This window comes from Pyrus communis, chromosome 2, assembly GCF_041283825.1.
Source record: "Pyrus communis isolate YQ-2024b chromosome 2, ASM4128382v1, whole genome shotgun sequence".
Classification (NCBI taxonomy): Eukaryota; Viridiplantae; Streptophyta; class Magnoliopsida; order Rosales; family Rosaceae; genus Pyrus; species Pyrus communis.
Genome location: NC_142566.1, coordinates 6,008,455 through 6,026,075, shown reverse-complemented (window position 1 = coordinate 6,026,075; position 17,621 = coordinate 6,008,455). Strand labels below are relative to the sequence as shown.

Sequence of the window (17,621 nt, the reverse complement as noted above, 5' to 3'; positions counted from 1 at the left end):
TTTACATTTTCTTATTTTTCGCTATTCCATTTTTACTCTACACAAAATCATACTTTACCCTATATACACTATACTATGGCTCACTTACATCCTATATTCATTCTTCGTTTCTCATTTTGTCCTATTTCGTTAATTCAACTATATAAATCGTTAACTTGCTAATGTGATACGGACATTCTGGGAATTTTAAAAAGTTAAAATATATATATATATATAAATCTCCCTATACCCACCTCACTTCCTCTTCCCAACCCTCGAGACAGCCACCTGGAAGAACTATAGTACCTTGCTGACTAAGTCTTATTCAAAGTTCGGTTTTTTTTTTCCTCACACCTTTTTTTTCAGAAGACATAGCCTTACTATTCATGCAAAATTTTCTATTTATATACAAGAAAAGCCCAACAAAAGCGTCGATCAATATGGGACACCACTACAAAATAAGTTCATGCTAGGTGTATATCCCATCTTCTTTACAAGTTTTATTCAAGTAATGTGAGAAATTAAATAATTAATGACTGCCACATACTTTGCCACGCACGAATGAAGCAGTAATCTCTTGAAAAATTCACGGTCTGGGATAAGTACAAAATTCATGATGATTAGTTTCAGTGAAAAAACATATATATAGTTTAGTTCTTTAGTTATAGCACAAGCTTGTTGCTAACTAGACAATTGATTGAGATATACATAGAAAGAGAGAGAAATCAAATCGAATGGCATTGCCAAGGTTTGTGGTCGTGAAATCAAACCATAACAGAAAATTCTTGCGCTGCATGAAAGGTAATGGAGAGGAGAATGCGCCAGCCGGGTTTCTCAAATTCTCCGAAGAGGAGGCCAGCAGCCATTACGCAAAGTACGAAGTGGAAATGGCAAAGAATAGAGGGAATAAAGGGCTAGTCCACATTAGATGTTGTTACAACAATAAATACTGGGTAAGCGTGACGGGAACGCATATGTTTGACAACCAGGTTTTAATTGTTGCAGGGGCAGACGAACCCGAGGAAGACCAATCAAAACCCTCATGTACCCTCTTCGAGACCGTCTACGTGGATCCGATAGACAAGGACGATGATAACAATAATAATACTAATAATGATAACAATAATGATGGTGATCTAGAAGATGATAGTCAGGTGGTCCAATTTCGGCATGTCCACCTCGGACGTTATACTACCTTACACAACAGCTCGGATGCCTTAGTACTTTATGAAGGCTCAAACGCCGCAGCAGATGATCCTAACAACGTAGAGTCGCAAGATGTGTGCACAGTCGTGAATTGGGAATCGCTGGTGATATTGCCGAAACACGTGGTGTTCAAGGGAGACGAAGGTAGCTACGTCACAGCCCATATGGCTGACCGCAACCATATGGACCACGGAGACGAAGAAGAAGATGGGCCGTATCTCCATTTTGATGGTCATGACGTATGTGATCCGGCCGCGACGCATGAGATCTTCAGAAACCCTGACGGAACCTTACAAATAAAAAACAGTTTCTTCGAAAGATATTGGAGAGTCGCCAAAGACGAGTGGATCTGGGCGGACGCGTTTAACCCAACTGCCGGAGACAAGAACTACAAAGACACGTTGTATCGGCCGTTTAAGCTTTCTGACAAAGTCATAGCTCTCATGAACGTAGGGAACAAGAAGTACTGCAAGAGATACACATGGGGGATTACTGGTATGTGCGCCAACGTGTCTAATCTCTCCATTTATTCACACCTCCACGTTGAAGAGCCTGTTAAGTCAAGGACCATCTACAATGTCAATTACCGTCTCGCCCATGCCAGGATCTACAATTACCAAAATGACACGGAAATCGCAGCCGGAGAAGCCGTGAACTTCACCCAAGAAACCACAAATGTACTACTCAAGTTGTTCTACAAGAAGTCGAATATTTGCAGTTGGAATGATATCAGTAGAGTCTATTCCATAAAACCAAAAACCAATGTTGAAGCCGATGGCGTTCCACGAATCACGGCAGGTGACAACGGAGCGGTGAAGTTTGAGATTTCAGGGGGAGAATTTAAAGGAGAGGTCCAGTGGGGAGAAACCGAGACGTCCGAAACTCAAGTGGAGACTGTTTGCATGGTTGGTGTGCCGGCAATGAGTGTGGTGAAGGTGAGGCTGCTGGCCGCCAAGGTTTCATGTGATGTTCCCTTCTCCTACTCTCGTCGGGACACTGGTATCAACGGTCAAGTGCATGCTACTGATGACTTGGACGATGGTTTTTACAGTTGCATCAATGCCTTCAACTTCAAGTACGATATAAATGAAGAAAGGCTGTGATGATTATCAGAACGTACGGGTCATGATCATATATCATTATTAATCATACATTTATTTCATTTTTATTGAACGAATGTTAGACAAATAAGGAATATGGTTGGAGTTCTTGTGTAATTGTATATAATATTATTATTGGAAGAATAAGCCGTCCTACAGCCGTCAAGCCGTCCTACAGCTGTCCTACCTACACACTAGCCGTCCTACCGCCGTCAAGCCGTCCTACAGCCGTCCTACCTTATCCTACCTACACACTAGGACGGCTATCTTGTCCTCTACAGCCGTCCTACCTTGTCCTACCTACATACTAGGACAGCTACCTTGTCCTACCTACACACTTGTATCATGTATATATATCCTTGTAATCTTGTAGAGAAAGATAATGAGAAAAAAAGCATTCTCTTCCATTTTTCCACATTCACGTATCAATAACAAATATATTTTTTAGCCTACATACCTTTTTCTACAACGAAAAACTTCAGCACGGTTTCAGCTCTGCCTTTTATCTTCCAGCTCTTCCCCTTGCTGCATCTTCCATGTTTCCAACACAGCAGCATCTTGCAGCAATCAGTTCGATCAGTTCCGCAGCCCTAGGTTGCATGTTGTTCCCAGGAATTTGCTTTTAGGGTTTTTAGGGTTCGGTTATTCCTAAACCCTAGGTTTTAGTTGACTTATTGATATATACTTCCTTTAATTAAGGAATGCTGTTTGATTACCCTCCATTAAGGCTGATTTTATGGACGATTGCGTGTAATCTTCCCTTGATTTGCTGTTACTTGAAGTCCTTTAATCTCAAAATTCATAGTAAGAAAATACATTCGAAAGTCAAAACTAGAGGGGGTGTATTCAATTTGGGATTTTGAGGGATTTTAGTTATTTTAATGAATCTAGGAGTATTCAATCAGGATTTTAAGTGATTCTCTGAAATTCAATGTGTATTCAATCAAGATTTTAATATAGTTTATTAAAATTATTAGAAATCCGAATGTATTCAATTAGAATTTTAAAGAAGTTTATAATTTTTCAAGTGTATTCAATTAGAATTAGAATTTAAAGAATTTGAAAAAGTTGAGGAATTAGAGAGATTTTGTAGTGTATTTTAAGCATCCACAAATCTCACCTCTTCCCATGAGATTTCGAGGGAATTGAATCAAAATTTTACATGGAATCTCTACAATCAGTTAAACTCCATAAAAATCCATGGATTTATAAATCCATTAAAATCTCTCAAATTCCCCCTTAGTTTTTCCACATGTTATTAGAGCAGTGTCTTTCTTGGGCATGACTGTGTTGCCCTTTTTCTCAATGTTCTTCGAACTTAGCCATCAACATCGAAGAAAATTAAGAGGCTGAGAGCACACTGGTCCCATTCTCTACAAATTTTTCTAAGGTTGGTATCAACCATAATAAGCCAAACATACTCTTAAGGGTTGCATGGTTTTTTAAAAGTCTTTCACAGAGCTTAATGAATCTTGCATATTATATTTAATCTGAACATAATATATAGATTGCATGTTAAATATACGTTCTTACTTGAACATAATGAGGAGAATATGCATTGGGAAAATCTAACCTTCAAAGCATGTATGTGGTAATTCATAAGTAATTGATAGAACTACATAGGATTGTTAATCGCAACGACTAAACCCTAGTGCATTTTTATCATTTTATTAAAACTGTGTGCTTTGCAATTTGATTTCCTTTTTTTTTTTTTTCTTGACGATTTGTTTAATTATTTTTATAAAATTCGTTTTTATTATTTTAAATTACAAAATCAATCTTTTCCTAATTTTTTATTTTAAATGATTATTAAGAATTGGTTTTAAATATTGTTTTAATTATCCATGTGGAGAATGATCTTGCATGAGTATTTATATTACAACTACCTTGTTCTATTACAAGTATTTTTAAATGTTTTTATCCATAGTTTTGCAAGTGGTAAACATCTTATCACCATACATCTACGCACGTGACAATTGTCTCTTTTTTACTATTTTACTTTTTTGTTTTAATTTTACTTATTTTAGATTTTTTTTATTTTTATTAAATAAAATTTGAAAAATAGTGAACTTACCAACCACCTTACATGGCTTTTTTTTTTTGAACTGAGGATATTCTTTACACTAGGGTGAAAGTTTGAAAAATAACCAATTTTAAAACAACGAATTGAATTTGAGCCAAACTTTTTAATCTCTTACAATTATAACCAAAAACCAATGTAAAAAGTCCTATTTGCCCTTTAGTGATACTAATCTTCTCTTCCCCTCTCCTTTGTCACAAGCTTGGGTCGCTAGAATTGTTACGATAGTCGGGCAGCAAATACTGATCGTAGCCCGCTAGCAGCCCTTTTCAATTTTTTTTCTGGGATCATTCTGCAGTTAACTCACAACGGTTTATTCATGCAAATAACTCTTACTATTAAAATAAAATAAGAAAGAAACCAAGGGTTGAATTAGACTTGTATATTGTATTCACGAGAAATTTTTAATTGTGACGGGAATACAAATGGTACACAATTTGTTTTAATAGGAATGATGAGAAATTTTATTTTTTAAATTATTAAGTTTTTAGCACATGTATCCCATCATTTATTTAGTGACACGTGATATACTAGATGTAATACACTGAAAAATCTTTCGGTATTCACAATCTTTGATTCTTTGTACTCGACATCAGCTCGCTCGTCCTCGGTGCCGCATGTCCCAGCTTCTCATAGTGATCTGCGGTTGCGGATTTTCTCTCGCCGCCCGTATTGATTTTCCTAGTATTTGTCCTCGTAACCTCCAGACAAGTGGTGACCCTTGGCCGCGAATTTTCTATCGCCACCGTATCGATCGTCCTGGTCTTTGTCCCTGTAACCTCCAAAAGAGAAGGATGGCGAAAGCTGATCCATTTGTGAATGAGTGAGTGAAGAAAAGTAGAAGTGCTTTATCTTTATGATTGTTGGTGGTCCTTTCACTTGGTGATGTTAAAGTCCACATTTCGCTTTTTAGGACCCTTCCGCAGTGCCATCGCCGTCCTGATTTCCGTTGTTCTTCGCGCTAGTAGACAAAGACTAGTTTGAGAGGATGCTTGCGCCCGATCTGCACCGCCACCGCAGCATTGCTGCCCTGCCATACCCGCACCACGACCACGACCTGCATCCACGTTACTGCTCACGAAGCCTGAGAATCCGCCACACCGTTGAAGCCATGAAACGCGCCCACGGAGCCCAGGATTCGTTGACCCGTGAAGCCCCCGGAAGAAAATAGAGAAGAAAATGAAAAGAAAGTGGGGAAAAAAAATGGTTCTATAAAGAATGAGAAAAGGGCTATGCCGGCCTAGGACCAGCGCTGGCTGCAAACTAAAGGAGAGGGGAAGAGAGAAGATAGTGAAGATTAGTATGACAAAGGGTAATTAAGACTTTTTATGTGGATTTTTTATTAGAATTATAATAACTTAGGCTAAAATTCAATTTATGCTTCTAAAATTGGCTATTCTTAAAAATTTCCCACAGTAAGGGGAGGAGCCATTTGGTTTTATGATATGCTACTGAGCCAGGCAAAACCAATAACATAAAGAAAAGCAACAAATCTATTCACCGAGTATAATGGAGAGAGAGGGATTCGAACCCTCAATAGTTCTTTGTTTCGAACTATACCGATTTTCAAGATTGGGACTATCAACCACTTGACCATCTCTCTGAAAGGTAATTTCTATTTTATTTTTATCCCATATTTTATTTTTATTCCACCCCATAGAACATGGACATATGAGTTGATGTGTGCTATATTTAATCTTTTGTTTTTCAAAATCCTAATGAAAAGGGGCAATTTTGGTATTATGAAAGTTTCACCTTTTTTTTTATTTAACAATATATATATATATATATATATATATATATATATATATATTATATGGGACAGATCCGTGACACCATATTTTTTACATAAGATTTGACACAAATTTTAAATCATTAGATTAACCGACTTTGAATGGTTGAGATATCATGACAATTAATTTTCTTTAAGTGTTTAAACAAATATACATTATAAATCAATAATCTGAAAATTTTTAATTATGACTTTAGTTCTCCCTCTTCAATAGTTAATTGTGTTATGACTCTGACATAGTCTCCTTACCTTCCTTTTTTTCTCCTCTTCTCTGTCGATCCTCATAAACGGTATGTGATATTCAGACACTTTGTTTTACTTTTCACATATCTTTTTAATTTTCGATCATCGGTCGGATCGGATGAATTGAAGAAGTTTAAAGGATAAGTTAAACAAAGGATGTGTGAGAAGTAAAAAAATGTGTGCGGATAGCAAACCCCTATACTTAATCATCGAGTCGGACTCATCTATTCTTATACAAACCCTCAAACATGGCAGGGAACCTGACACGGAGATTGGGAGTATCCTTTTTTATATTAGGAAGATGGTTCTTCGAGTCAATTTCCTTCGCGTGTGCCTCCTCGGTGAAGTAGCTGCGGTGGCAACCGGTGGGGGGGGGGGGGGGGGGGGGGGGGGGGGGGGGTTGGTGGTGGGGGTGCGGTGGCAACCTGGGGGGGTGGGGGTGGTGGTGGTGGGGGTGTGAATTGCGATGGGGTTTTTCATTACGTGATTGTTTTTTGTTTAATATTCTTGTGGAAGATGTAAGTCTCTCTATTCGACTTAATGAAATGAAAATCTATCATTTTGACAAAAAAAATGGATATCATGTATGTTTGAACAATACTATGAGAAAAGAAGAACAATTCTTACCATCGCTACCACCATGTAAAGTGGTGGGTTTATTTCTAAAAACTGAAAATGATTACTAGGCTGCAACTCTAAAAACAACCACATATGGTGATTAAGCACAACAAAATTAGGTGGACTTGTACAATCAAATAGTAACGAGTTCTTAAAGAATTTCAAAGGACATGGGACTGCAAGAAATTCGGAGATGACAAGGAGACAAAAAACAAAGAGAAAATTGTAAACAAACAAGAAAGAGATCTAGCAGATCGTATTAAAGGGAAAAAAGAGAGAATCAAACATATTTAATATATAATTAATGATATAGGCAAGAGAGAAATTATAATTGGAAAGTTCAAATTTTTATTTCCAATATGTATTGTTTGATAAAATTAATAATCAATTGACATGTCAAATTACATCCCAACCATTAAAAGTGAGTTATTCTAATGGTTTAAAGTTTGTGTCAAATCTTGTGTAATAAATATAGTGTCACTAATCCGTCCTATGTATATGTATATAGTCACTTCCTCCATTAAAAAAAGTCATTAGTACTTTCATAAGAAAACTTCATTAATCTGTTAAACTTTTATGTATAGTTATATAAAAAAAATATTTTTAAAACTTATGGTACGTTTATATTCTAAATGTATCAAGAAACAAAATGTACCAGATATTTAAATATACCAATATTATAGGTAATTAAACATACCTCTAATAAAATGGTAAAAAAAATGTTTGATCAAATTCCATTCGAACTTACACACTCTATTATGGGTAGAAATATGTGCGGAAAACAAAGTACTCAAATATTTAACTGTACGAATAATTTTTATAAATTTTGGTACAAAATAAAATTAGAAAACATCGATACATACGAAAACAAAACTTTTGCAGCTACAAATCAATATTAAAATAAAAAATAAAAATAAAAATAAATAAAAAATAAAAAAGAGATGTCTTTATCAACTTTTGGCTATAAATGTAACATCGCACATCGCACATCTCCAGGGGAGTAGATCCTCTATGCCTTATACGTATATTCTCATCTCTACCTAGCACGAGGTCTTTCGGAAGCTCATTGGCTTCGGGTTCCGTAGGAACTCCAAAGTTAAGCGAGAAAAAGGCCAGAGCATTCCCATGATGGGTGACCCACTGGGAAGTTCTTGTCTGAGTTCCCAGAAACAAAACTAAGAAGGCGTGGTCGGGACCCAAAGCGGTCAATATCGTGCTACAGTGGAGTCGAGTCTGAGATGTGGTGGGGGCCTGGTCCGGGATGTGACAATTTGGTATCAGAGCTAATCCATGGCCGGAAGTGTGTCGACGAGGATGTCGGGCCCCTAAGAGCAATTACACCCCTAAAAACTTTGCGCCAACACCTAGCCCATTTAATCCACTCAGTGAACAGTGATAGACCCAAATGAACAGTAATAGGCCAATGCATATCCATCCCTAAAACTAAATAGCCTAGTCAATTTTATTAAAATATTATTAATTTTTATTATAAAATAATAAAAATTAATAATTTGATTTTTAATTTTTGAGTTTCTCCCCAAAAATGCTCTTTAGACTAGAGCACGTTAACCCACTCCCCATCTCCACCCTCTATCAAATCCCCACCTCTCCTTCACTCTCCACTTCCTCTCCACTACCTTTCGCAGTCCGACCCACCCCAAACCGGTCGACATCGGCGCCCGGGCTCGCCAGCTCCAAACTTGCCGCCTTTGGACCTACGCCCTAACCTTCAGCTGCATCACCGGATTTGTATGTCATCGTCCTCAACAACTTCCAAGACCAGCTCATCCTCAATAGCAAATTCAGGGTCGGCGGCCTCGTCCTCGAAGGTAGCATTGTCCAGCCATCTTCCTCATCGGAGATGGAGTTCGTCATCATCGATTTCGTATCATAACTTCAACCTAACGTCATGTAGGCCGGTCCCAAGGTCTATCAATTTTGGGTTGGCCTAGAGGCCAGCTTGGGCTGGGTGCCATGCAATCCCGTGGGTTGGAGAAACTTCCCTAGGTGCCGAGCCATTTTTTTGGCTGTGTGCCTGCCTATCCCACCCCCGGTGGAAGTGCTCTAAGGAGGGGTGGATTGTAACATCCCACATCACCCAGGGGAGTGCATCTTCTATGCCTTATATGTATATTCTCATCTCTACCTAGCACAAGGCCTTTTGGGAGCTCACTGGCTTCAGGTTCTGTAGGAACTCTAAAGTTAAGCTAGAAAGGGGTTAGAGCATTCCCATGATTGGTGATCCACCGTGAAGTTCACGGGTAAGTTCCCAAAAACAAAACCGTGAGGGTGTGGTCAGGGCTTAAAACGGACAACATCGTGCTACGGTGGAGTCGAGCTTGGGATGTGATGGGGGCCCGGGCTGTGATGTGACAATAAATCAACTTTTGTCGTCAGATTGAAAAATCAAATAGAAACAACAACCGCCAAAATAAATATAAGTGTGTGAAAATTTAAAAAGGGCATGTGTTTATCATTTTCTAATTTTTAGTTGTGCCACTTTTACTTTGCACAAAGTCATACTTTATTATGACTCACTTACATCTTGTGATCATTCTTCGTTTCTCATTTTCTTCTATTTCATTAACTCAATTGTATAAACAATTAACTTGCTGATGCCACGAACTTGAATTTTACTTAAAGAATTAAGTTAGATTTAAAATGTTTTCTATTTTTCTTTAATAAATGATATCTACACTAAGGAGTAGAGGAGTAAGCTAAGTCTCACACTCACATGTGAAAATGAATACCACTAAACCGTAGTACTAAGTGACAGTTTAAAAGTTGAAAATAAAGAAAGTAGGATAAAGTTAGAATTCTTAAATAATCTCACAAACTTGAATACTTTATTTTTCTTCATAAGGACGTTTTTATAAGATTACAAAGTAGCAATAACAGGAAATAAATCAAATCAAACCTTTGTCCACAAGACAAGGAGACCTATATCCAGATCAAATCAAATTCTTAATTGCAGATGGTGCTTTACCACAATAGCGGAAGCAATAATGCTTATGAACCTTTTGTGCGGGTTCGATCCCCCTCTCTCAAACATTTAACCTTTTACTCTCTAACGCTATCGTTTGTTAAAAAAAAAAAAAAAAAAATCAAATACCTAATTAAATAAAACAAAAAATACATTCCTTTATACTTTGCAACAAAAAATATCCAAATAGAATAAAAAGTTTTTTTCAGTCTTTTGTAAATTGAAATAATTCAACCCGTTTCCACACCTCCAGCTGATCTTACTTTGGAAGTCTAAATTCATGTCTAAAAATAGTTGTACCTATAGCCTAGCCTGCTAGTCTAAACTACCTCCCAATTCCAACACTCCTCCAAACCCTCCAGCCACTACTTTGTCATGGGAGGACGAGCATGAAGTTCTTAATGAAACAAACAACTGGAAGCAGACTTTGCCTATAATTTTAACAACATAAAAATTTCAAAAAATCTCAGGCTTGGCTTTGAGACAGCCACCTGGAAGAAGCCTTACCATTCGTGCAAAATTTTCTCTATATATACAAGAAAGCCCAATACAAGCGTCGATCAATATGGGACACCACTACGTAACATGCCATGCATGCATGAAGCAATAAGCTCTTGAAATTCACGGTGTGGAATGAGTGCAATATTCATGGTGACTAATTTTAGTGAAAAAAACCTATATATATCACAAGCATGTTGCGAACTAGACATCTATTGAGATATACACTGAGAGGGAGATAAATCAGATCGAATGACATTGCCAAGGTTTGTGGTCGTGAAATCAAACCACAACAGAAAATTCTTGCGCTACATAAAAGATGATGGAGAGGAGAACGCACCAGCCGGATTTCTCAAATTCTCCGAAGAGGAGGCCGGCAGCCATTACGCAAAGTACGAAGTGGAGACGGCAAAGAATGGAGGGAATAAGGGACTAGTCCACATTAGATGTTGTTACAACAATAAATATTGGGTTAGCGTGGCGGGAACGCATAGGTTCGATAACGAGGTTTTGATTGTTGCAGGGGCTGACGAACCCGAGGAAGACAAATCAAAGCCCTTATGTACCTTGTTCGAGCCGGTCTACGTAGATCCGGTGGACAAGGACGATGATAATAGTAATGATAATAATAATAACAGTAATAATAAAAATAAAAATAATAGTAATGGTGATGATATTGATAGTCAGGTGGTCCAATTTCGGCATGTCCATCTCGGATGTTACGCTGCGTTACACAGCAGCTCCGATGCCTTAGTACTTTATGGAGGTTCAACCGCAGCAGACGATCCTAACAATGCAGAGTCGCACGATGTGTGCACTGTCGTCAATTGGGAATCACTGGTGATATTGCCGAAACATGTGGTGTTCAAGGGAGACGATGGTAACTACCTCACAGCCAATATGGTCGACGACAACGATATGCACAACAGAGGCGACGAAGAAGATGGGCCGTATCTCCAATTTGATGGTCATGACGCATGTGATCCGGTTGCGGCGAATGAGATCTTCAGAAACCCCGACGGAACCTTACAAATAAAAAACAGTTTCTTCGGAAGATACTGGAGACTCGCCAAAGACGAGTGGATTTGGCCGGACGCGTTTAACCCGACCACCCGAGTCAAAAACTACAAAGACACATTGTATCGGGCGTTCAAGCTTTATGACAAAGCCATAGCTCTCATGAACGTAGGGAACAACAAGTACTGCAAGAGACACACAAGCGGGATTACTGATATTACTGGTATGTGCGCCAACGTCTCTAATCTCTCCGTTTATTCACACCTCCACGTTGAAGAACCTGTTAAGTCAAGGACCATCTACAATGTCAGTTACCGCCTCACCCATGCCCGGATCTACAATTACCAAAATGACACGGTAATTGCCGCCGGAGAAGCCGTCAACTTCACCCAAGAAACCACAAACGTAATACTCAAGTTGCTCTACAAGAAGTCGAATGTTTGCAGTTGGAATGATATCAGTAGAGTTTACTCGATTAAGCCCAAAACCAACGTTGAAGCCGATGGCGTTCCACAAATCACGGGAGGTGACAACGGAGCGATGAAGTTTGAAATTTCAGGGGGTGAGTTTAAAGGAGAGGTCCGGTGGGGAGAAACTGAGACATCCGAAACTCAAGTGGAGACTGTTTGCATGGTTGGTGTGCCGGCAATGAGTGTGGTGAAGGTGAGGCTGCTGGCCGCCAAGGCTTCATGTGATGTTCCCTTCTCCTACTCCCGTCGCGACACTGGTAACAACGATCAAGTGCATGTTACTGATGACTTGGACGATGGTTTTTACAGTAGCATCAACGCCTTCAACTTCAAGTATGACATCAAGCAAGAAAGGATGTGACGGTTTATGTCATTTTCTCTAATGATTTAATACTGTAAAAATTCCAGCTATACCACATTTGTTAATCAATTATAAGACTCGTTAACTTGCAACTTAACTATATGTAACAAACTCACATAGGTCGATCCTCCCACTATTTATAGCTAGAGGTGTACGAAATCACTATAAAGGTACTGCTTTCCAAGTATGATTAGTACATCAAATTATATTATTAATGTAGAGTTTGATAGCTAGAGATCACCATAGAGTTCAAACAATGATGTGGACCGTCGAGCTGTTCACAATTTGTGACAACATAAGCATTTGATAGAACAACAACAACAAAGCCTTATCCTACTAAGTGGGGTCAGCTATATGAATCTTAGAACGTCACTATGCTCGGTTTTGCACCATGTCTTCCGTTAGATCCAAGTAGTTCAAGTCTTTTCCTAAAGTCTTTTTCCAAGTCTTCCTAGTCCAAGTGCTAACGGTATTCAGATAAAACCACAAAAGAAAAACACAAAACCAGAACTAGACATGCAAAACCAAACATTGACAATAGAACTTGGAAGATGACAACTTCCATAAATCATATGCAGGGAAGAATTTGATGCTTTTGGGATATGTTAGCCAAATACCAAATCTATACACCCCTAACTATGTATACTGATACCGGCATCAGATACCAACTACACATTCTGCAGTCTGCAGCACGGACAAAGATTTTTATCCCAGTTTAAGAAGTAATCAATGAATTTTATATACTAATCTCTAAAACCTCACTCTTTTCTCCTGCCTTAACCCACCACAAAAGATTATACATTTCACTAATTAATCGACTTCAAAACTAAAACCCGAAATACCGACTTTCCAAATAACCAAATATCATTTAACGTGGACAATTGCAATACTAAAACTAACTGAGATCACATAAGTAAATCAATCACTGAAAGCGCATAAAAACTTCCAACAAAATGCAGAAAGCAATCAATTTCTTCTATTAATTAAATGCATCGAATGATAACCATTCCCCAAAAACTCAATTGAATTCAACAATTGGACACCAAATCCCAAGTGGGTCAAGCTCCAATTCGGGTGAAAATCCACAAGAAACAGAAACTTACTCATTGAATGTACTTGGGTAATTCCCCCTTCCTCAAGAGGGAGAGAGAGTAGTCAGCAGCATCAACGAGGTCGTCAATGTTGTGCAGGGACCATTTTGACAGAAGTTCTAACGGAGTTGACAAAAACGATCATAACTGCACGTTTTGATGAGTTGAGGGACCAATGGTAATGGAATTTTAGTTAAGAGATCATTGCTCTAATTGCGTTAAAATTGAGGGATCATTGCTACAATTTACTCTTTTTTTAATTGATGCAATGATACATGATACTTCCATTTTCATCTTTTGTGGAAATGGATCCTCTCCAGATCCCTTCCACCAAATCCACCCAATCAATGAATCTGAACCCTTGAACTTTGATCCAACAACTAAAGTTATTATAACTTTTAAAGATGCCCCCTGTTTTTAGCCATTTGATCAAATTTCAAGAGTCCGGATTCATTGATTGGGTGAATTTTGTGGAAGGGATCCGGAGAGGATCCCTTTTCATCTTTTGTGTCCTGATGGGGAGATACAAATGTGTACCGGTCTAAATTGTACAATGTCATTTTAGTTGAATGCACATCAAACACTTTGTTAAAATGTTTGATTAGAAGGCTTTTCTAGTTTGATTCCATTGATAACACAAAATATATTTTTCATGCAATTTTTGTTTAGCACATAACTGGTGATTCTTACAGAAAGCATTCTAAGTACTTTTGGAAATAAAAAACACTTTAACTAAAAGTACTTTCAACCAATTTGAAAGTATATTTCCAAACGAGCCATATTAATTAGACCAAAAAAGAAACTACTGAAAACTATGTACAAGTAAATACATTAGTATGTAAACAGTTGATACTTGTAACATTTGCTATATCATCAAACTAGTTGCTTGTAATGTATTGTTTGTGTTGAGTGTATCAATCTCACGTTGAGGAAAAAAGGAACCTTGCATATGTTTATAAGTAATTGAGCTACTCTTTATATTGCCAATTGGAATTATGGTGGAATCTCAACTTTCTTCATCATATCATAGCAGGTTGTAGACTCGTGTGTGAAGCCTAACGGCTACACGTACTCCACATCAATCCATTTGTGTTGTTCACATGTTAGGCTTGAAAATTTGCTACACTTAAGGGGGCGTCTTGAGAGTATCAATCTCACATCAAAGAAAATAAGGACATTGCGTGATATTATAAGTAATTTGACTACTCCTCATATTGGTAATTAGTTTTATGATAAAACCTTAACTTTTTTAGTTAGCATGTAAGGAATTCGTCCTTGTAATGTATTATTCATTCACATCTATTCAAAGACTAATAATGATTTATTCTTTCCAATTCAATCCTCTACCCCTAATAAGGCCTGAATATCAAGTTTATATTCAACTTTAAACCAAAATAATCTGTTTGAAACATTGACAATTTAGTAATCAAATTAGTTTTAATCGTAATTCAACTGAACTAGCTAGTAAATAGCTTATATGAAATTAATATAATTTAGAAATCATCTCCAAACAATTGGAATGATACTATTTATATATTGGATTGCATTTAAAGTATTCAGAATCATATAGTAAAACCAACACAAGAAAATGATACTATTTAGAAGACTTAATATTAATTCAATGACCATCAAATGCGTTCCTAATAACTGCTGGTTGGTGGAACTGCTGAATATTGTCTGTCCAGAACCTCAATGAACTTGCCAGCAATAGCACTTGCATACAAACAAGACCCTTCATACATCTGCAAAATTAAAACCAAACCCCCTATTAATAAAACGAAACTAAGTGAATTAGGACATAGTTGGTCAAGTGTGTTCACCTCATTGCACACAAATTTGATTTCTCCTTCTCGTATATTAGATGAGTTTAGAATATCGTTTTGTCAAAAGAGGAAAAAGTGAGACTAATGGCGGACTAGTGAAAAAAGCTAACCTTGGTATTGAATAAGAAGCTGTAGGAATTGCCAATGTGGCCACCAGCAACATGATGAAGATCAAGCTGCAGCTCATCAAGAAGCCTGGACACAGACAGCAACAGGTTGATCTTCTTCCTCTGCACCAGTTTGATGGTAACCTCGTCGTGGATAATGCGGATATCGACCTCGGTGTCTTTGGATTTCCTTTGCAGCCACGAGCTCCTCAGAGAGCCGTTGTTGTAGGACTGGTCACGAGGCTCAAACTTCACATTACAGTTCTCATCATCTCCGGAACCACCATCTTGTTCAGTCTTGTGCCTCTTGCTCCTCTCTCTCCCACGCCTTTTCTTCTCCACCAACAATTTGAGCTCGTCCACTGTCCTCAGAAGCTCGTTTATGTAACCAATCGCATCTCCCACAATTGATGCTCTATCATTCTTGTATCCCAAGCAACAAATGTTAGGCAAGATTAAATTAACCAAGCCAAAAAAGCAGAGGCAAAAATTGGAAAATTAAAAACAAAACTGGCACATTAAAATCAAAATTGGAAGGGGATTTGGAATTGTGAATTTTATGATTAAACCTTGGTGGGGTTGGGAATCAAACTCCTCAAGGTAAAGAACTTGTCATTCAACTGCTGTCTCCGACCGCGATCAATGGCAAGGTGTTTGGACCCTTTGAGATTTCTTCCCCTTCCAATAGAACCCATTTCTCTGGAGAACTCCATCACTCCATTCTCAAATATAGACCCATTAATAGTGCCATGATCTGGGTAAATCCCTCCTCCGCTCCCTTCCCTCTCATCGCCACCGCTACTGAACAAAGACCCATTTCCGGAGCCAGGCAACGTGTACCCATGTGGCAAAGACTGAAGCAGTTCCCTGAACATTGGTGGCTGTGGAGGCAGGTTCAAATGCAAAAGTGGGTCATAGAGAACGGAAGAAGCCGTCCCCAGTGGGGTGTCAACCGCGGTGGGCAGGTCACCGAGGAACCCAAAAGAGGGCGAGGTTTTTGGGAGCGTGTTTGTGAAGGTGATGGATGAGTTTTGAAGAAGAGAGGAGGGGGAGCATCTGGGTAAGGTGAAAAGGTTGAGAAGGTCAGGCGGTTGTGGGTATGGAGTAGAAGTAGGAGAAGTAGTACCATCTGGGAATTGTTGCTGCATCTGATCATGGACTCCGTGAATGTCGTTGTCCCAATTTGTTGGGTGATCAAAGGACACCAAATGGGAATTGTTGATGTTGGTGTCATGGTCAGTGGTGGTGTTGTATGGGTTATCGACATTGAACCCAAGTTCGTTCTGGAGCTCCATCTCCATGGAGGAATGATGATTTTGGTGATGGTGATGAAAAGAAAGCTCTTCCATCAGACCTTGCGGTTGTTGTGGCGGCGGCGGCGGCGGTGGTGGGGGAAGAAGGTTTGGGTCAAAGTTGCAGCTTACTGTGTCTTGATACATTTTTGGACCAAAACTCTGCTTCTCTTTGCCTTCAGCCTATTATGGACTGAAACTGAAAATAAGATATCTGTGGAGGTGAGAGAGAATTGTATCTTTAATTTGCTCTCTCTCTCTCTCTCTCTCTGAGATTTTCCAATCTGCCAGAGCAGCAGCAGAGCTGGGAGTTTGTTACTGAGATTCTCATCGGTGGGGCCCATTCACAATCTCCTTACTCTGAAATTCTTGATTCTGCCTGCCCATTTTGCACTTTCACTCTAACTTTTTTTTCCTTCTTTTTTTACACCACAAACTTGTTTTAATAAAGCTATATATTTATATTAAATAGAATGAATATAAATTGATATCAAACTTGTGATCTACAAACTTCGAACATAAATTTTTTATTTATAAATAAAAAGAAATACTAGTTATTATAAGAATAAGAAATTGAAAATCGAGTGCAATAGAAAGGGCAAACTACCAATTCCTCATTCTCCCGAATTGCTTATTTTTCCGTTCATTGTTATGTATTTATATTTAAATCTTGTAATTAACGAGAGAAATAAAATTGGGTTTGCAAGGATTTTCCTGATTAACTTTTATCAAAAAAATAAATTTCATACAAAACGAATGAAAATTTCGTAACTTTCTAGTGAAGTAGAAAAACATTAGATTGTCATTTTTTCCCGCAAGAGATCAGAATTTTTATAGACTTCATGGCTTCTTCGTTATTTGCCTGTTATTGTTAAAAAAATTTTGAATAATTATAAATGATCACATTCGCTTTTTTACACGTTTAAGACAAAAGTTAGAGCCGTGAGACCCAAGCAAACCA

General features: G+C 38.1%; 3 protein-coding genes across 3 annotated transcripts; 2 read left to right on the top strand and 1 right to left on the bottom strand.

Moving 5' to 3' along the window:
• The first annotated feature begins 713 nt into the window (after nt 1–713).
• On the top strand, nt 714–2,288 carry LOC137747973 (uncharacterized). The gene has a single exon (XM_068488094.2). It carries the CDS (start codon nt 714–716, stop codon nt 2,286–2,288), a length of 1,575 nt encoding a protein of 524 aa, XP_068344195.2.
• An 8,463-nt stretch (nt 2,289–10,751) lies between these two features.
• Nucleotides 10,752–12,347, top strand: LOC137747974 (uncharacterized). Its single transcript, XM_088678057.1, has 2 exons — nt 10,752–11,136; nt 11,254–12,347. Exons 1-2 carry the CDS (start codon nt 10,752–10,754, stop codon nt 12,345–12,347), a joined length of 1,479 nt encoding a protein of 492 aa, XP_088534183.1.
• Nucleotides 12,348–14,930: 2,583 nt separating this feature from the next.
• On the bottom strand, nt 14,931–17,074 carry LOC137746551 (transcription factor bHLH91-like). The gene is made up of 3 exons (XM_068486567.2): nt 15,938–17,074; nt 15,372–15,791; nt 14,931–15,180 (listed from the first exon to the last, which is right to left on the bottom strand). Exons 1-3 carry the CDS (start codon nt 16,805–16,807, stop codon nt 15,079–15,081), a joined length of 1,392 nt encoding a protein of 463 aa, XP_068342668.2. The 5' UTR covers nt 16,808–17,074; the 3' UTR covers nt 14,931–15,078.
• Between the last annotated feature and the right edge of the window lie 547 nt (nt 17,075–17,621).

Excerpts from the sequence above, each read along its gene's own strand:
- LOC137747973 (XM_068488094.2), top strand. The coding sequence starts at position 714 with ATGGCATTGCCAAGGTTTGTGGTCGTGAAATCAAACCATAACAGAAAA.
- LOC137747974 (XM_088678057.1), top strand. The coding sequence starts at position 10,752 with ATGACATTGCCAAGGTTTGTGGTCGTGAAATCAAACCACAACAGAAAA. Across the intron at positions 11,137-11,253 it reads TAATGATAATAATAATAACA|TACTTTATGGAGGTTCAACC; the intron begins GTAATAATAAAA and ends CCGATGCCTTAG.
- LOC137746551 (XM_068486567.2), bottom strand. The coding sequence starts at position 16,807 with ATGTATCAAGACACAGTAAGCTGCAACTTTGACCCAAACCTTCTTCCC. Across the intron at positions 15,792-15,937 it reads TGATTCCCAACCCCACCAAG|AATGATAGAGCATCAATTGT; the intron begins GTTTAATCATAA and ends TTGGGATACAAG. Across the intron at positions 15,181-15,371 it reads GCTTCTTATTCAATACCAAG|ATGTATGAAGGGTCTTGTTT; the intron begins GTTAGCTTTTTT and ends TTAATTTTGCAG.